General features: G+C 36.1%; 1 protein-coding gene across 1 annotated transcript in view; it reads right to left on the reverse strand.

Moving 5' to 3' along the window:
- LOC150102301 (glutamate carboxypeptidase 2-like) overlaps nt 1-21,828 on the reverse strand; it is an 85,682-nt gene that overhangs the window by 34,399 nt on the left and 29,455 nt on the right. Inside the window, exon 5 of the mRNA XM_090398630.1 lies at nt 3,785-3,907. Within this exon, the coding sequence (XP_090254756.1) occupies nt 3,785-3,907 (123 nt within the window). The remainder of the gene's footprint in view (nt 1-3,784; nt 3,908-21,828) is intronic.

Consider the following 21,828-nt stretch of genomic DNA (forward strand, 5'->3'; position numbering starts at 1 on the left):
TACCTGTAACCTTACTGTAATAAGCAGATTATTAAAACATGTCAGTTTAATGATCTCATTAGTTATTACTTTAAAAAAATTTGCTTTACAAGTCCATAGAATTCTTGATGAAAGGCAAAGAACTTCCAAATATCTCAGTATTCATTCTAAGATCTAGTAAGTTATTTAGCTACCTTAAGCTGGACAGTCAGTACAATCAATGATGAGCCTGAAAAGTGCATTCTTTTTATTCAAACTTTAGGAAGACTATAAATCCTTGAGAAGAAAAGGAAGCTCTCACAAAATATACACAAAATATAAAGAGATTAACATAATGACTGCCATTGGCCCTAATATGTAATCTTGCTGCTGGTGCCAACAGGTTGTTAGCATTTTCTCTTCAAAAATATATAATTGTTGCAAAATTTTTCACTTTGTCACTATAACTACAAACTTTTATTTATTAAAAAAGTTTTCAAAAGCTAGCATAATCATTTTATTAGTTGAAAGAATCTAGTCTTATTACAATAAAGTGACAGCAGCACTGGATGTGGGGGATGGATACACAGTTGTATACTTCGACTCTGCAAAGACTTTGATAGATTATCACATGATAAATTGATAGAGAATGGGGTTGGATATTAGACTAGTGCATTGGACTGGAGATTGGCTGCCTGATAGGTATCAACAAGTTGTATACAGGAGAGCAATATCCTAAAAGAGGAAAGATTACTTAAAAAAAATAACTAGTGCTGTGTCTCAGAGGTCTGTTTTAGGGCCACTGCTGTTTAACCTGTATAATAATGATATTGCAGATATATATACTATGCAGATGCAGCTGTTTGCAGATGATGCAAAGTTGGGATGAGCTAAGAGGAGAAGAACAAATGTTGTGGCTATTCAAGTCATACAAATGAGTGATTGGGCATGGGAGGGAAGTGGGGATACTAGTTCAATGTTGTGAAATGTAAGGTTTTAAAATTTGGAAAACAGAGATGGGAAGTAGAATTTACTCTTGGTGGGGACATATTGTTGGAGATGGAGGAAATAAGAGATCTTGGGGTGATGGTGGGTAGCGATCTAAAATTTAGAGGCCATATTGTCATAATTGTGAGGACAACACAATGTATTCTAGCAATGACTTGTAGAAGTAAGGAGATTCTGGTTCCATTGTATAAGGCTCTGATTAAGCCACATCTGTTTTACAAAATGATAAAGAGATGTTGGAGAGGGGTCAAGAAGCGATTGACCAAAATAGTTTCTGATCTGTTGAATGTTGAATATGAAGAAAGGATGAGACAATGTAATTTGGAGAGTCTAGTGGAAAGAAGGAAGAGGAGTGATATGATAAAGACATACAATTTAGTATGAGGTTGTTATAGGATTAACATTGAAGAGATTTTTCACGAAATGGTGGGAGAATGGGGGAGAACAAGAAGTCATCCCTGGAAGCTGTTAAGGAATGTATGAACAAGGGAGTGAGAAGCAGATTTTTTGCATGGAGAGTTGTGAATGATTGGAATGCACTGCCTGAGATCATGATGTCTGCAGAGAATTTGAATGTGTTTAAGGCATTGTATGATGAGCTGTGTATATGACAAAAGGAAACTCCTAGATGAGTCTGTGACTCAATGGGATCTTAGGATGATAATAATAATAGTCCCATGGCAGGGAAGACACACACAACCAGTACTGATATTAAATATGATACATTATATTGGATTTTTTATTGGACCATGATTTTGATAAACATATATACATAATCGCCGACAAGTTTCGCCAGCTAGGGTCTGTCTAGCTTCTTCAAGACGAGAAAGGTTATACTAACATTAAATGCTAAAAAAAAAAGAATGCAGTAACGACCTAAAAATCAGTTAAACAAATTGAAGAGCATGAGTGACATTAAGAGCATAAAGCGTGGAGACTTAGTTATTGTTATTAAAATGCGTTTTATCATTTTTCACGTAATTGAGTTCTGCTAAACATAATGAATTTATTAAGTTTTTCCAAACATCTTTTAATATTATGCCTTGGTTTCTATTGAGGTTGTCTCCTGTCCAGAGTACCACTGCAGCTTCTTTAAACATTCTACATCTGAAATCTTCTTCAATGTATGGCATGGAGCTGTTGTACCAATCTATGAACTGGTTTGAAATTGAGAAATGATGTGCTAATCCTGAGGTGTCTGTTCTGTTGTTATTTACACATCCGACATGCTCTTTCTTTCGGATTTCTAGGCTTCATGAAGTTTGGCCTATGTAAGTCAGTCCACATGAACATGGTATGCTGTAAACTCCTGTGTATTTGTAGAAAGCAATGCTGTCCTTAGGAGATCTTAACATGTGCCGTGTAGTAGTTAAAATAGGTTTAAAAGCAACCCTGATGTTAAAAGGCTTCATGATTCTTGCTATTTTGATGGAGCCTGAGTCTGCATGAGGTAGGATGGTGGACGATGCATACTGTGTAAATAGAGGTTGGGGAGTTGTTTCTATAGAGGATCTTTTGAATTATATTTTGTGGATAACCATTTTTGGATAGTTTTTGATATAAGTGAGAGCTCATCAAGTACATCTTTTTCTTCTGTGATGATATTTTTTGCTCTGTTTTTTAGCATATGTATGATGCTAAGTTTCTGTGCATAATGATGATCAGATGTAAAATGAAGATAATGTCCAGTGTCTGTAGGTTTGCGATAGATTGTGAGCTTGATTTGTCCATTATCTTGTTTTTTAACCAGTACATCTAAAAAAGGTAATTGATGGTTGTTTTATAATTCTAATGTGAACTTAATTTTATGATGGAAAGAAGTTATTTTTTGGAGGAACTCATGTAAGGTATCTTCCGTGTCTTTCCAAACGATGAACACATCATCAACATATGTTCACCAGACTGATGGTTTCGGAGTTATTTTTGCTAGGAGTCATTTTTTAGTTTTTCCATGAACAGATCTGCACATGGTGGTGACAGGGGGACTAGACATGGCTAAGCCTTCCCATTGTTGATATACTGCGTTGTTTACTTTAAAATAGTTAGACTTGAGGCAATGGCGGAAAAGCTGTGCAATGTCGTTTGGAAAGAGATCTTCTATGATCTGAATTACTTCTTCGACCGTTCGTTCATGAACAGAGAGACCACGTCTAGACTTGCAAATATGTCTGTGTTTGATATATTGATGTTTTTAAGTTTTTCAACAAAATGTTGAGAGTTCTTTATGTATGAGGCTGATATTTTTATCTTCTCCTTCAACAGACTAGCTAGGTGTTTGGCTAGTAGATAAAAAAAAAAAAAAACAGTACTGATATTCTGTATGAAAAATATGAATGTTGCAGTCAATACATTAATTAGATCCACACCCCAGGTTACTTTGCTTATATGATTCAGAGTCAGGTCTCTACCATTGATCTTATAGTTGGCATGACCCCTGGAAGGAGAATAATCAATATTTTTTTATTGTAATCAGTCATGTCATGGTTTACAACTACTTTTCCTTTATCCACTGATAATTATTAAATGATTATTTTGTTTTAAAGAAGCTAACAAGGTGGTTTTGGTTATCAAGCACACTATGCTGTTTTAAATCTTATCTATTTTATTCTTTCTTGTGAAAGAGAACAGCAGTCACATTGATTTATGTTAATCATAAAATCCATTAACATATAAACTTCAAATGACCTTTATGTGTATTTTCTATATTACTCATATAAAAACAGACATAAAGTTCTATAAAAGTAAATGATATCAAATTAAATAAATAATTTATTTTTTAAAAATATTTTTTTTATTTAGTTTTTAAAAAAATGCTTACCATTTGTGATACAGTTATTCTACCTTCTCTGGCAAAACAAATTGTGCCACGGACATTAATATTCAAGGATTCTAGTATATGAAAATCTTTGGCTGTTCCATAATTAACATATACAGGGTCTGCCTAATGGTAGACGATATATTTTTAGTTATTTTCATTATTACAGAATGACTATATCATAAAACTATATTACATTTTACACATTTAATATACAGTTACCTTTTTGAATATAGTAAAATAATTCTCTGATATATATATATATATATATACAAGATTTTCATTAAAGATTCTAGCTAAATAAATATACTCAGCTCAGTGTTTAACAATCATGGTGACATCATCAGTAACCTAACAAAGTGAATAAGTTAAAATAAGATAGCTGTATCATTAGCACTGAAAAGGAATAAGTTAAAAATGGAATGATAATTTTACCATGGTTATTGATCCAGCGCCTGTATAGTGCATCCCATTTCCCTTAATGACCCATTCCCTATATGTCTGGGAACAATGATATTGAAGAGGGAAACCTACAAGTATTATTAATTTTGTATTGCAAATAATTAAAACAAGATTACAGGATAGTAGATGGTACTACACTCTATCTTCTGTGAATTCCGTGCACAAAAGGTGTCAGAAGCCACCTCTAACATGACAGTGCCACATTTGGACAAGTGGTTAATGAGAGAAAGAAGGAATCTATTAATATATTTCTTGAAGAACTGGGAATGACATGGAGAACCGTCAGTGAATGGAACACATTACCAGAATGTGTTGTTAATGCAAGGAGTATTAAGGATTTTAAGATTCTATATGATAAATATGTTGTCAGTTGAATGAACCTCCCATGATGAGTGTGCCAACTCCATGGAGAGTGTAATAATAATAAAGTGTAAATAAAATAATAATAACAATAACAACAACAAAATAAACAGAAATAACATGCCAGAATGGTAGGATATAGTATTCATTAAAATTAATTTTTTACAGTTTTTTTTTTTTTTCTTTTTTCCAATTATGCAGTTCTGGATCACAACTGCCTGCACTTTTCCAATGCCTAAGCCATCATTCTGATTAAGACCAGAACAGTGCATAATAGTTGATGAGCTCTCTTTAATAAAATGTTCATATTTATAGCAGATTCTGCATAGTAATATTGATTTTCTGTGGCTTTATGAACCAAATGTGTTCATGTTACTTTTTTATACATTTCTCAACAGACAGACCATTTTGACAGACATGGGACAGGCTGCATAAGTAATGCACTTGATATACAACTAGAAGAGATAATGGAGTGTAAGAAATTAGCATGTTTATTAATAAGTATAAAGGTTGGGATTAGAAGAAATGATTTATTTTTTGACACATTCTGACATATTTGCAATGTAAGAGAGTGAAATACTTCTTTCTAATGGAATTCTTAAAAATCATTAAGAAACATATTCATGTTTCTTAATGATTTTTAACAGGTGGCTTGTCACAATGAACAGAATCATGCCATTTTGAAAACTAATGAGGATATCATGTATAAATTAAATTTGAAAATATCTAGACCAAAGCAAATTATTAGACAGATGAGAGAATTAGAAAAAAGATGAAAGCAATTAGAGAAGCAGTGAAAGGACATGAAAGATAAGCAGCAAAAGGAAAAAAAGCACTGAATCAGGTAAGAAATTGCTTAAAAATAAAATAGGTGGTAAAACCTATAAAAAGAGGGAAATAATATGGTATGGAGATTTAGTAATAAAAAATACAATTGATGACTCTGTTACTACTTTGAGTTTTCTGGGTGCTAAAATCAAAAATGTAATGAATGTAATTGAAAAGCAGAAAAGAAAAGTAGAAGAGATGGTAAATGGTAGGAACAAACAATTTGTCTGGTGATAAATACAGTGTAGTAGGATATGAGATATGGACAGGACAGGATATTTAGTAGGATGTTGCTATAAGCCAGAGAACACAGAAGTTGAAGAGCAGGAGACATTTAGACAATTAAATATGGCAAGTGTAAAACAAGTGATGAAAGATTTTAACTTTAATAATATAAATGTGAAAGAGGAACAGAATGTAGTAGTAAGGGAATGAAATTTCTAGAATCCTTGAGGGACAAATATCCTAGGCAAATGTAGAAGAAGGAACATGAGATTAAAGAATTTCAGATTTGATCATAGTATTGGAGGATCTGACTGAACTGAAATTACATCCCTGCCTCTGGGTTGGAGAGAGAGTGACCACATAGTCTTAACTTGGAGGATGAATAGACATTATTTTCTTGACCTCCACTCGTAATGAGAGGTAACACTAGACAACACAAAGTCTATCATACCATTCCTTAAATGTTATTGCACTTCACCACCCTTTCAGGCAATGCATTTCATGCTTCTGCCACTCTTCATGTAGAAACTTTACATCTTACCTTTTTTCTCACTACTTCCTTTTGCAACTTCAAAGGATGGCCCCCCTTGTCCTTTTTCCTTCCCCTCATTCTACCATATGAAAAATCTCCCCAATATTAATCCAATAATAACCCTTCAGCTGTCTTAAATGTCTAAATCATATCCCCCTGCTTTTGTTTTCTTTCCACCAAACTTTGCAGTCTGTCCTCATAATCAACAGGTATAGTTCTGATATCATTATGTCCATACCCTCTCCAAAGGTACTTCATCCTCTTCAAATCTTGGGGACCATATCCGAGCACAGAAATCCAGATGTGGTCTGATCAAAACTTTATACAAAGGAACCACTACTCTTTTATCTCTCATTATCAATGTTCTCAATATTGCAGCAATTCTCTCAAGATGCCTTCACAAACTTTGAAATATCCTCGTAACTTCAAATTTCTATGTACAATCCCCAAGATCACTTACTTCTTCCCCCAAGTTAAGACTATGTGGTCACTCTCTCTCCAACCAGAGGCAGGGATGTAATTTCAGTTCAGTGATGAACTGAAATTACATCCCTGCCTCTGGTTGGAGAAACTCACATAACTCCACCAAGTGAATATGCAGCATTCCATCTGTGGATCCCATTCAAAACCTTAGATTTAGTTGCATTAAACTACTGAAATCCCCCAGTACTACTGCTTACCACCCTCCCAAGTTTCAATCATCTACAAACATCTGAATATCTCCCTGTAGTAATGCGATAATATCATTGACATAAAGACTGAACAGTAATAGTCCAGCTGAACCCTGTGGAATTCCACTTGTAACATTCCTTCTCTTTGATACTGCTCCCCATATACAAATGCCTTTGCAAAATCCAAAATAATGACAGTCTATGAATTACCATTATCCACTGCTCTTCTCACTCTGTGTAAATAGTAACTAGATTATTATAACAAGAGCACTCTTTAACAAATTCAAGCTAGCCTATATAAATATTGCCCTCATCTGCCAAATTCTGTATATAAGTTTTACCAATTTCTCTAAATTCTTAACAACTACAGTAGAAATACATATAGGCCTATAGTAGTTTGATACCTCCATTCTACAACCAAATTGCCTCCATAGAACAATTGGAAGAACGACAGTACATTGCGCTCTTCAATTAAAAAAGACCTGAGTTCGATTCCCATCGTGACGGGAGGAATTTTTATATGGACTTTTTCAATTGAAGGTGAGTTAGCCAATCTCATACGGAGGTAGCAGGGTTATTTCTTATAGAAACTCAGGTTTTTTCATCCCGCATACAGACAAATCGGCCCTTCAGAACACACACAATTTTCAGACAAAAATACTTGTGGTGGCTGTGGGCAGTAGATGCCGCTGATGTGGTTGATTGGTAGTAGCGGTTTGGTAGTGGTGAGGGTGGAGAGTTGTACAGTGGGTGTCCTCCTGCGATAAGTCTTCGGACTCCTTGGAGTATCACGAATAATAATAATAATAACTTTATGTAATGGCACTATCTTACCCTCCTTCTACTCTCCAGGAACTTGATCCTCTGCAAGACTTTCATTAAACAGCCAAGTTAATGACATGGTCAGCTCAATAGCACATTCCCTTAAAATGTGGTGAAATTCTGTCTAGTCCTCATGTCGTACTGATATTTAGAGTACTCAGTATTCAGAATACATCCTTTTCATTCACTTCTAACATTTCACCACCTGCTGTACGGGGACAGAACACTAATAAAGTGATCATTCAATAGCACCAATGTCATCTGCATTGGTAACTCAAGTCTCATCTGCATTTAACGAGTGATTCATCCACAATCATTTTCCTTTACTATTTGCCACATAGCAAAAAAAACTCCATGGGAATCTCCTTAAATTGCAGTGTTAGTCTCCTCTCATAGTCTAATTTTACTCTCCCTACAATACTAAATGATGCTGTCAACAATTTATTCTTAAGTATCTCCCATGCATTCCTGACCCCTCTTTCTTCAAATGCTTTCATCCATTATACTGTTAAAAGCTGGTTTCTATGTCTGTTATAGTTGCCGGCCTTATCATTATACACAAATTCCTTCTTGATATTTCTACATGCCTATTCATCATCCAAGCCAGGACTACACGGTCACTCACCAAATTGGGACAAGTATGACATCTCAGTCATAATCAGATCCTCTGATACTATGACAAAATCCAAAAAGAATATTCACTTGAACTGGCTGTACCTTTGGCCTGGATGTAAAATTTGAGTCTCAGCATAGAGAAGATTCCATAGGAATGGAAAGATTGTATGATAATGCCATTGCACAAGCATGGTGCAAAGACTGGCATATCTGACTATCAATGCATCAGTATATCTGGAGTAGTGGTGAAGATTTTGGAAAAGTTGGTAAGAGATCTCATAAAAAATAAGTTAATAGGGAATCTATACTTTGAAATGAACAGCACAGATTTACTAATGGAAGATAATGTTTAAGCTACTTGCTCATATTTTATAATAATGTGACAGTTTGGTTAGATATGGAGGAATGGATACACCATGATGCTTTTGGAATTTGCTGAATCTTTTGAAAGGATTCAGCATGGAAGGCTGTTGCATAAGTGAAGGATTATGGAATTGGATTGTAAACTACTAGTTTGGATAAGAGAATGGCTGACTGACAGATACCAAAAAAGTGGTGTATGGGGATGTGATTCCTTGGTCCATTGTTATTCAATCTTTACATTAATGACACTGGAAACGATTTAAGAGGAGACATATTGCTACTTGCTGATGATGCAAAGATAGGCAACTGACATGGAGCACATGCAGAATGATTTGAATAAGTTGGAATTGTGGGCATGTGAAAATGGCTATCAGTTCAATGTTAGTAAATGTAAAATTATGCACTTTGGTGTAATGAGATATCCAATGTCATATTATATTGGTGAGGATTATACTACAAGAAACTGACCAGGCTAGGTATCTTTTGTAGTAGAAAGTTAAAGTTCAGGGGCCATATTAACAAAGATTATGAATACAACTCAGAGGATAATTGCAATGCTGAAACAAACACTGGCATGCAATAGTCAAGTCATTTTGCCTCTTTACAAGGCCTTCATATGACCTCATTTGGACTATTGTGCATAGATCTGGTCTGATATTTAGAGTACTCAGTATTCAGAATACATTCTTTTCATTCACTTCTAACATTTCACCATCTGCTATATGGGGATGGAACACTAATAAAGTGATCATTCAATAGCACAAATGTCATCTGCATTGATAACTCAAGTTTCATCTGCATTTAACGAGTAATTCATCCAAGGTGATGCAGATACAGTAGAGAAGTATTACTATGGAATGTAAGTTATAATTACAGATTGAGAATTTGTGGAATATAGGCTAGCAAACAGGAGAAAGAGGGATAATATAATAAAGACTTTACAAACTTCTGAAAGGATCATTTCAGGATAAAATTTTTCATTTATGTAGGGTGAGAAGAGGATAAGAGGACATCCATGTAAGTTGAGAATGAATGAGGTGAAGAAAAGGATGAGAGCTAAACTTTTTTCCCATAGAGTAGCATGTGACAATAATGAGTCTGACTTCCTGGTGGTCTCTTGTAATAATAATAATAATAATAATAATAATAATAATATCTGTTTTGATGTATGGTATTTTTAATGATGATGAAGAACTAATGAAGTATACAGCTTCTGTTGAGCAAACACTGTAAGTTCTGCTTAACGACATTACAATCTCTCTATATTTTGCACTGGATAATAAGCTGAGTTTTTAAGACATAACAGTCAGTGAAATTGGGCCTGCAATACATTGAAAAAGAAAGAAAGGGGTGTTACTTACCTAATTCCTTGCTAGGTGATACATCCAGAAAGACAAAATGTTATCTTTTTTTTCTTTATTCACAGTAAATTTTACTTCGGGGTGGAGAATGTTTTTTGTTAAAAGGAAGTAATCTAATTCTCAGTAGGATCAAACTGAATAAACATCATCAGTGATATAGCATAATACTGCAAATGGCTGTATAGAGGCAAATTAGTATTATTATTTTTATACATGCCGGTATCTCCATGGAGTCAGAAGATTCATCACAGGAGATGCCCACCAACCTTCATACACACAATACTTATCATGCCCCTGCTTAAACTCATTTTCTATTAGGTTACCCAAAACTACTTTTCGTAATTCATTGAACTCATTCACCACTTTTCAAAAAATCTAGCCTGCAAACTTCTAACTACACTCATTAACAACTTCCAGCGATGATCCCTGTTTCTCTCCCTGTTTGTTATGTATTGAAAAATTTCTTTTGTGTCAATTTTATAGAACCTCTTTAGTAATTTATGTTTCTATCATTTCCTCTCTTTGCTGCCAATCAACAAAAGTTTGTAACCCACACATATTCAATATCCTCATAGAGAGCATTTCATAGACCAGTCACCATCTTGGTCAGTCATCTCCAGATCCTCTCCACTATCCCATGATCTCCCAAGAAAAACTGGGTAACCAAATCTGGACACAGCAATCAAGATGCAGCTGAATCATAGCCTTATAAAGAGGGATAATAACCTCGCTATCTTTACGTATGTGTTTTTCAACATCCAAGTAATCCTTTGAGCTATTTTGCCAACTTTTGCAATATGCCATCTCTATCCACAATTACTTCCAAACCCCTAGCCTCATCAATTTCTTACAGATCAGTACCATCAATGTGATACACAATATATAAATCTTTTCATGCTGAATGTTACAAAATACAACATTATATTTTGCAACATTAAATTAACAACCTCCTCTGCCCGCTGTGTCATTTTATTTATATCATCCTGCAGGATATCTACATCACTTTCAAACTACTGCCCTCCTCAGTTTTGCATCATCAGCAAAAAACTGAAATATTCCTCCATTAAGTTTTTCCCTGTGTTATTAATATACAAATTAAATAGTAGTGTTAGATTCATTGACACATGGGCTATTGTCATTCTTAATGCTGTGGAGAAAGAGAGACCTCTAATGGCAGAACTGAAAATATATTTGGTAGTGCATTTGTGTGCCATTTCTTGTTGTTTGGTATTGAAGAAAAAGCAAGTGCAAAATTATCCTCTGGTCAATGGATATCAGGTTTTGTCCTCCTCCTCCTTTAAGAGAAATACTTAGCTTAGAGTAGGAAAGTCAGTTTGTTTGGTTCCATATGAATTGATAGATGGTTGAATATTTGTATGATAAATTGCACTAGTCATGTGAGAATCTTTAATGTAAGCCAAAAGACACTGGTAACTATTTGATTAACGATTATTGCTCTCCCTCTTATGGAGGCAGAGGCTCATATTGTCATTCCACTTTCCTAGAACTTGCTTGAAACATTTAATGAGTGTATCCCAGTTCCTGTCCATGTAAGAGAACGAGTTTTCTAAGCGAACTCCGAAGTATTTGTTTTCGTTTTGTTTTTCAATGCAGACCAGTGAACAGACATAGGGAAGTCAGTTCAGTTTTTCATTTTCCACACCACAATCCTGTGGGTTTATGTGCATTTATTTTGGCTACTGAGGCTGCTTGGTACTGCTAGAATGCTGTTTGTATATTACAGAAATTCTCGTCTTTGCAGACTATAATTGTAACAAACATCATCGGCACATGCTGTCAGGGTTATGGTTTGGTAAGAAAGTTTATGTAGTATATAATCTCTCTCTCTCTCTCTCTCTCTCTATGCAAGTATCTCTCTCTCTCTCTCTCTCTCTCTATGCAAGTATCTCTCTCTCTCTCTCTCTCTATGCAAGTATCTCTCTCTCTCTCTCTCTCTCTCTCTCTCTCTCTCTCTCTCTCTCTCTATATATATATATATATATATATATATAAAAGAAAAGAGTGACAGAGTTAGGATAGTGAGTCTGTTGCCGCAGTATGACAGAGAAAAGTTTAGAAAGAGGGCCATAATCGTAAATTTATGCGCAAGTTATGCAGACAGTGTGGTGTGGAGTTTGAGGATGTGTGGAGTAAGTTTGATGGGCAAAAGATGGATGGCTTACATTCGAATGGATTTGAACAAGATGGATGGCTTACATTTGAATGGATTTGGTGTGCGAAGACTAGAAAAAGTGTTGCTGAGTGAAGTGAGAGTGGATGTGCATATCCACTTCCTCCTCTCCTTAATAGTTCTATTAAGGAGAGGAGGAAGTGGATATGCAGACATCAGTGAGGAGTTGAGAAATCAGAATGGGATAGTTAGTATAACGCATCAAGATAGGGGTGGGACAAATGGATCTCTGCATTTTATGTATACTAATGCCAGGAGTATTAGGAACAAGAAGGAAAAATTTCTGGCCTTGGTTGGCTCTTCCCGGGCACAGGTTATTGGCATTAGTGAAACATGGCTGACAGAAGATGATATAGTTAGTGGGATAGAATGTGTAGGGTATAGTGTGTTCAGGAGGGACAGAGAGAATAAAATGGGGGGAGGAGTGTTATTGTTAATAGCTGATGAACTGCAACCAAGGAGAATAAAAGTTGTATTGCAGGATAGTGAAAGGAGCTCATTTGAGACTATTTGATGTGAAATTGAAACTATCGGAACAAAGTATACAGTTGGGTGCTGCAATAGACCAGATGATGGAATAGATGGTGGAGATAGTATGCATAGGCTAATTGATGAAATGAGTGGAAGGAGGGTAATTATTATGGGGGATTTCAACTATAGTAACATTGATTGGAAGGAGGAGAGAGGACACATGTAAGGAAGGAACTGGATTTTATTCAGTTACTGAGGGATAACTATCTGAGACAGCATGTAATTGAAAATACTAGGGGTTCGAGGGTGCTTGACCTAGTAATAGCATCTGAGAATTTGACTCTAATGAATATTGTATAATATAAGCACATACACACAATAAAAATATTTAATTAGCCAAATATTTCGGTCTGAAAATTGCAGACCATCTTCAGTGACAATACAAGAACAGTTTTAAAATACAAGGTGGAATACTAACAATATATCATTTATAAATAAAACAAGCCGCATGATGTTATATCACTAAGTATTAAAGAAAAATATTTTAAGCAGAGACATGATTGAATTAAAAATATTAATTAATAATTTCAATAATTTTAAATAACATAAAATTAATATGAATTAATGAGTTATCCTGATTAGACTCTCCCAGATTTTTGATACAGATATACAGTCATTCCGATTCAGGTTAGGATGATGGAGTAAGGCCTCTATGCTTTCTTTGAATAAACATTCAAATTTATAGTGGGATCTATGTAAGAGGCTTTTGACTAAAGGATGTTGTGGTTAGTTTCTATCCGGTGCTGAGTCAATCCAGATTTTTCAGGTTTGTTGTGATGAATGGAGGATTGATGTTCTTGGATTCTTTTTTCTAGAGAGCGTCCAGTTTGTCCAAAATAGGAGAGATCACAGTTGCAGGGAATTTGATAAGCTCCAGGAAGAAACATAGTTGAGCGATTGTCTTTAGAAGAAGGAAAATGGGAAGATAATTTGTTAATAGGTGAATAAGTAGCTGTTAACTCATATTTCTTCAGAATTCTTGAAATAGGTTCTGAAATCCCGGAGATGTATGGAATTGGAACTCGAGTATTATGTGCTGTTGGATAGTAGAAAGTACTTTCTCTAGAAAATTAGAAGTAGAACAATTAGTTTTGGCTCTTCTGATTAGACATTTTATGATTCCTGTTTTTTGACAAGGATGATGGGCAGATTCTTTAAGACTATAATGACCTGAGAATGTTGGTTTCCTGTAAACTGTAGTTCTAAGAGTATTTGAAGGTGACTGGATGAGGAGAACGTCTAAAAATGATAACTGGTTGTTTTTTTCCATTTCCATAGTAAACTTTATACGATGATGTAAGGTACTGATACTGTTTAAAAAAAAAAAACGTAAGGAGTCTTTGTTGTGAGGTCATACAGTAAAGATGTCATCTATATATTATTATTATATTATTATTTTTATTATTATTACCACCTCAAGACCTCATGGAATCAAAGACTCATCTGGGAGGTCCTTTTATCACACACACAGCTCATCATACTGTGTTTTAAACACATTCAAACTCTTTGCAGACACCACCTTCTCAGGCAAGGCATTCCAATCATTCACAACTCTGCACGAAAAAAACCTGCCTCTCACTCCCCTACTCACACCCTCTTTATACAGTTTCCAGGGATGACCTCTGGTTCTCCCACTATTCTCTGTAAAACTTCTCCAGCATTGATCCTATAACAACCCCTTACCAACTTGTAGGTCTCTATCATATCTTCTCTCTTCCTCCTGTCCACCAGACTCTGCAAATTACATCTTCTCAATCTTTCCTCATACTCAACATTCCAGAGGTCAGAAACTACCTTAGTCAGTCGCCTTTGAATCCTTTCCAACATCTCTTCATCCTTCTGAAAACCCGGTGACCGAATCTGGGCACAATAGTCCATGTGTGGTCTAATCAAAGCCTTATACAAATGAACAAGAATCTCCCTACTTATACACGTCAGTGTCCCCCGCATCATTCCCAGAAGCCTTTGTGTTGTCTTCTCAATTTTGGCGATGTGTCCCCTAAATTTTATATCCTTATCCACTATCATCCCCAGATCTCTTATTTCCTCTACCTCCAACAATATATTCTCACTAAGCATAAATTCTGCATCCCATCTTTGTTTTCCAAATTTTAAAACCTCACATTTTGCAACATTGAACATACATCCCCATTTCCGTGCCCAAACACTCAATTTATTCAAGATTTCTTGTAAGGCCACAACATCTTCACTACTCTTTATGGTTCGTCCCAACTTTGCATCATCTGCAAACAACTGAATATCTCCATCCAAATTTTTGCCAATATCATTAATATACAAGTTAAACAGTAATGGACCTAAAACAGACCCCTGAGGCACTCCACTAGTGACTTTCCTTTTCCTGGATATTGCTCCCCCATACACAACTTGTTGATACCTATCAGATAGCCCATCTCCAATCCAATGCACCAATCTAATATCCAATCCCATCTGCTCTAGTTTAACTGTCAACCTATCATGAGGTACTCTATCAAAAGCCTTTGTGAAATCCAAGTATATTACTGTGTATCCTTTTCCTCTGTCCAAAGAAGCAGTCACTTTATTGTAATAAGTAAGTAGATTACTAAAACATGACCTCCCTTTAGCAAATCCATGCTGTACATCAAAGATAATACCATTGTTATCAACCCAACTCTGGATCCTAGTTCTCACAAGCTTCTCCAACAACTTAACCACAACACCTGACACACAGATAGGCCTATAGTTTGATGCTTGAGTTCGATCACCTCCCTTTATGAAGTGGCACAATCTTACCCTCCTTCCACTCCTTAGGAACTAGACCGAGTGCAAGACTCTTATTAAAAAAAATGTTAAGGCAGGTGTCAACTCCCTGGCACATTCTTTCAGAATACGTAGTGATATATTATCAAGTCTCACAGCCTTATTAACATCTAGTCTCAACTCCCCATACACCTCTTGCTCACCTACAGTCAGTCTCTCCTCCCCATCATCAACTGCTCTCAATCCCTCCATGAAGTCACATTCACAAGATTGAAAGATCTTTATGAACTGTTCATTAAGTATCTCCACCACACATTCTGCATCAGTTGTCTTTATACCATTTTCTCCAATCAATGTCATCCTTCCATAATTATTCTTTCTTTTGCTGGCTACATATCGAAAGAATTCCTTAGGATTCTTTTTGGCTTCATTAGCGAACTGCTGTTCATACCCCTCACCAACCAAGCTACCCTCCTTGCTTGGTCTTTGCAGACCTCATGGAACTGGTAATTTCCACTTCTCTTATGCTGCCTCTACAATGCCCCTTTTCTCTGTATCGCATGCTTAATCTCTTTATTCATCCATCTCATACCCACCTTATTTAACCTTCTCACCCTTGGAATGTATTTAGACATTACATCTACTAGATAGTTTTTGAAAATCCCCCAAGCTGCATTGATCTCTTTTCCACCTAACTCCTCATTCATGCTACACCTGCAAGCTGTCTCCTGAGCTCTTCATAATCACCCCCTTGTAGTTCCACGTATACCCTTTTCTCACAGACCTCGCACTGCTGGCAACCACCCAGGTAATCACCTCATGGTCACTCTCACCAATTGGTGGATGATTTGACACCTCATTTATAATTACATCCTCTGATGAGATGACCAAATTCAAGACCCTCAATCCTCGTGTGCCCTCTGTTACATACTGTCTGAGGTAGTTATCCCTCAAAAATTCAAGAAACTCATTTTCTTTACTTCCAGTTGCTATCTCATCATTCCAGTCTATATTGCCATAATTAAAATCACCCATAATGCTCACCCTTTTCTTCTTTACTTGGCTAATTTGATTGTACATTTCATTATCACCACCATCCCATTACCTGGTCTATAACAACATCCCACCAAGTATTTGATTCCATTCACCTCTATCTCACACCATACAGCCTCAACACCACTGGCGCTATTTCCCTCTTGCATCTCTACTTTATATGGACATAACTCTTTCTCTATCATCAATAGCACTCCCCCCTCCCTTTTTACCTTACCCAAAAGGATGGTTGAGGGAATATAGATGCGAAGAGGACTTTTTCTAGATGTTCTAAATAAAAGTTGGCTTAAGTAGGAGAGAGAGGACGTCCCATGGCTGTTCCTTCTACTTAGCTGTAAAATTTGTTTTGACATAAGAAATATCCAGAGTGTATTACGAAATCGAATAGATTTATAATGTGTTCTGGAAAGATGTCAGCCAATTTTAAAGTCTCTTTGAGAGGTACATTTGTATATAAAGATTCTATATCAAAGCTCACCATAAGATCTGTAGGTTGGAATGAGATATTTTTTAATTTTTCTAAGAAATCTGAAGAGTTTTTAAGAAAGGAACGAACTAGAGTTGCCTATGTGAGATTTCAATAATTTCAAAAATCATAAAATGTCTAATCAGAAGAGCCAAAACTAATTGTTCTACTTTTAATTTTCTACAGAAAGTACTTTCTACTATCCAACAGCACATAAAACTCAATGTACGAAAAGAGTTCACAACATCTTCTCGATTCTTATAATCCACCACTAAACAACAAAGATTCAATACATCGAGTTCCAATTCCATACATCTCCGGGATTTCAGAACCTATTTCAAGAATTCTGAAGAAATATGAGTTAACAGCTACTTATTCACCTATTAACAAATTATCTTCCCATTTTCCTTCTTCTAAAGACAAGCGCTCAACTATGTCTCTTCCTGGAGTTTATCAAATTCCCTGCAACTGTGATCTCTCCTATTTTGGACAAACTGGACGCTCTGTAGAAAAAAGAATCCAAGAACATCAATCTGCCATTCATCACAACAATCCAGAAAAATCTGGATATACTCAGCACAGGATAGAAACTAACCACAACATTCTTTGGTCAAAAACTTGCCTCTTACATAGATCCACTATAAATTTGAACGTTTATTCAAAGAAAGCATAGAGGCCTTACTCCATCATCCTAACCTGAATCGGAATGACTGTATATCTGTATCAAAAATCTGGGAGAGTCTAATCAGGATAACTCATTAATTCATATTAATTTAATGTTATTTAAAATTATTGAAATTATTAATTAATATTTTTAATTCAATCATGTCTCTGCTTAAAAATATTTCTCTTTAATACTTAGTGATATAACATCACGCGGCTTGTTCTATTTATAAATGATCTATTGTTAGTATTCCACCTTGTATTTTAAAACTGTTCTTGTATTGCCACTGAAGATGGTCTGCAATTTTCAGACCGAAATATTTGGCTAATTAAATATCTTTCTTGTGTGTACGTCTTATATTATACAATCTTTATGTCACAAGTATCCTTAAAATATCAAATTGTAATGAATATGACCATGTTGCCACCTATTGGTGAGAGTGATCATAGGGTCTTTACCTGGGAAGTGGCTAAATGTGTGAAATTTTCGGTTAAGACAGGGTACGTGGAATTACCGTGCTGGCAAGTATGACAAACTTAGAAGATTGCTTGGTTCAATGCCATGGCATGTAAAACTGCAAGTGCTGGATGTTGATAGGGCATGACAAGTGGTCAAGAGCATTTGTAGGAGGTTATGGCGGACTGTATACCTAGAGTCCGATTAGTAAATCAAGTAGTTAAATGGGTTAAATGGATGAATAACACCATTAAACTTGAGTTGCAAAAAAGAAACAACTGTGGAAGGAATTTAAGGAGAAAGGTGACCTGCAAGCAGACGAACGGTATAAAGCACAGGCCAGAAGGGTAACGAGTGTGGTGAGAAAGGCAAAAACAGATTATGAAATATTTGGGATTCTCTTTAGCCATGCAAGCTAAAGAGAATCCCAAACAGTTCTTTCAATATGCTGCTAGTGAAAGAAAAACTGTACATGGCAGAATGATTTTAAGCAACGCCGATGGTAGGGAGGTCACTGAATCAGTCAATATAGTGGAATTGCCGAGTGAGCACATTGCAAGAGTATATCATCCAGGTGGTGACGTTGAAGGAATAAAGGAACATTTAGTTTATATGGTTCCTTTATTTCTTTATATGGGAATTGTGGTGAATGACGTGGTGGTGAATAGTCTATTACAGAATCTTAATGTGAATACATCTGTGGGATTGGATGGTATATCAGCACGGGTCTTACATGAAGCGGCTAAAGAATTGTCAGTGCCTTTGACCTTATTGTTTAATCTGAGTCTTGGGTCTGGTTTAGTCCCAAAGGGGTGGAAAGAGGGGAAAATAGTTCCACTGCATAAAGGAGGATCCAAGACTACTGTTGCAAATTACTATCAGGAGTCGTTGTCAAGGTCTTGGAGAAAGTAGTCAAGGGTAAAATACAGGAATGGATTGATGAAAATGAGATACTGTATGGGGGACAGCATGGTTTTGTGAAGGGTAGATCATGCCTCAGTAACTTGCTCAGGTTTTATAATACAGTGAAGGCTGAACTGGATAAGGGTAATGGGTTTACAGTGAAGGCTGAACTGGATAAGGGTAATGGGTTTACAGTGATACTGCTGGAACCTGGCTAAGGCCTTTGACAGGATACCACATGGAAGTCTAATCCGTAAACTGCATTATATGGGAATGGATATAGGGTTGGTGAGATGGATAGGAGGGTGGTTGATGGAGAGATACCAGAGAGTAGTTTACTCAGGAGTAGAGTCCAAAAGATGGCCTGTGCCTAGTGGTGTGCCACAGGGTTCTATTCTTGGACCACTGCTGTTTATTTTGTTCATTAACGATATAGGGAAGGATCTGAGAGGAACAGTTCATTTGTTTGCTGATGATGCAAAGTTGGGTAGAGCAATAGTGAGTGTGCAGGATGTCAAAATTTTGCAAAATGATTTGGATAGTTTGGAGGACTGAACTAAGGAAAATGGATGTCAATTTAATGTGGCAAAGTGTAAGGTTATGCATTTTGGGGTGAAAAGATTAGCAGCAGTATATCACATTGGTGGAACTGTACTCCAGGAGATTGATGAGGCCAGGGACTTGGGAGTGTTAGTGGATAGGGAGTTGAAGTTTAGGGGGGGGCACATCACAAAAGTGGCTAAATCAGCTCATCAAATCACTTAGATGCTGAAGAATACTTTGACGATCAGAGATAAGCAAGTTATTGTTCCTCTGTATCAAGCCTTGATAAGACTCCATCTTGATTACTGTGCCCAGATCTGGTCACCTAGGTTTCTTCTTGATGGGGAGGAGGTTGAGAGGATCGAGAGGCGAGTGACCAAGATGATAGCAGGTCTATGGACTGAATCTTATGAAAACAGGTTGAAGATTTGTGGGTTAGAGAAATTGGTTGATAGGCAGAAAAGTGGAGATATGAGTGAGACATTCAAATTGCTGAAGGGTTTCTATAGGATTAATTCAGAGGATATTTTTGAGAACAGGACTGGTGGTGGACTAGGGGACATCCATGGAAGCTGGGAAAGAGTGTTGTTAGTAAGGGTGTTGGTGCTGGGTTTTTTACTTTTAGAGTGGTGAATGAGTGGAATAAGCTGCCAGAGTCTGCTGCGGGTGCTATGACAGTGAATGAGTTCAAGGCAAAGTATGATAGATGCTGTGTGAATGTCGAATAGTTGTGATGGACATGATGTTTAGGGCCTCCCTCAATTAGTCTAAGGATTCCTTGGAGTCACCCATAATAATAACAATAATTATTATTATTATTATATATATATATATATATATATATATATATATATGAGGGTGATCTGAAAAGTTCTCAGCGTAAGAATGAAATAACGAATTGATAATTTCAAAATTATTTTTATTTTTCAACATAATCTCCCTTAAGACTAATACCTTTATTCCAGCAATGCTCCAGTGCCATTATCTCATCCCTGTAATGGTTCTCAGTAAGATCTGCAAAATACCCCTCTACAGCTGCAATCACCTCTTGTTTTGAAAAAAAAACACTGACCAGCAAGGAAGAGTTTTAGTTTTGGGAAGAGATAGAAGTCGGAGGGAGCCAAATCTAGAGAATATGGTGGATGTTCCAGCAATTCATAGTACAGATTCGTTAATTATCCCATTGCCAAAACACCTTTGTGGGCAAGTGCATTGTCCTGATCAAAGGTGATTTTTTCATCTGCAAACTAGATCTTTTCTCAAGAATACTTTCATCTAGTCTGGTTAAAAAATCTGAATAATATTTTCTGGTTATTGTTTTACCCTTTTCAAGATAATTAATAAACAAAATGCCTTTAGCATCCCAAAACACTGATGCCAAGACTTTTCCTGCTGATGGAATCAACTTTGTCTTCTTTGGCACCGAACAACCAGCTTCTGTCCACTGTTTTGGCTTCTGTTTGGATTCTGGTGTGTAATGGTGAATCCAGGTCTCATCCATAGTAATAAATTGATGCACAAAATCAGTTTTATTCTTGTTAAAACACTTCGAGCACTGTTCAGAGATTTTCATGCAAGTGTGTTTTTGATCTGCTGTGAGCAAGCATGGCACCCATCTTGTGAAAAGTTTTTCATATGCAATTCTTCATGGAAAATATATCCTACACATTCTTTTGAAATGCCTACAGTCTCAGCAATTTCACACACTTTGACTTGCCAGTCATCCAATACCATATCGTGCACTTGATCAATGATTTCTGGTGTTGCTACACTCTTGGGATGTCCTTCATCTGGATCATCTTCAAGGCTAGTAAGGCCATGTTTAAACTCGCAGCCCATTTCTTAATTGCTGAAAACAAAGAAGAAGAGTGCCCATAAACTTTTATGAACTTCGAATGAATTTCTTTTGGCATTAAACTTTCTTTTACAAAGAATTTTATAACCACATGATACTCAATTTTATCCATTTCAAGGGATACAGACAACACTTTTGCTTCAGACAGTTGTATAAAACAAACTACTAGATAGAATGATGTGCAATTTCACAGGGATGCTTATGACAGATGTACCAACTTAGAAAAATAAAAATCGTGCCAATAGTGTTGCCATCTACATCTATGGTCATGGCCAAGAACTTTTCAGGCTACCCTTGTATATATACATATATATATTATGTATATATGTATGATTGCTCCCCATATTCTGATATCTTTCTGTTTAAACTGATAAACTGATTAAAAGGATAATAAAATGAAAACAGAT

The sequence above is a fragment of the Typopeltis vanoorti genome, chromosome 10, assembly GCF_054136105.1.
Source record: "Typopeltis vanoorti isolate ZY-2024b chromosome 10, IOZ_Tvanoo_1.0, whole genome shotgun sequence".
Classification (NCBI taxonomy): Eukaryota; Metazoa; Arthropoda; class Arachnida; order Uropygi; family Thelyphonidae; genus Typopeltis; species Typopeltis vanoorti.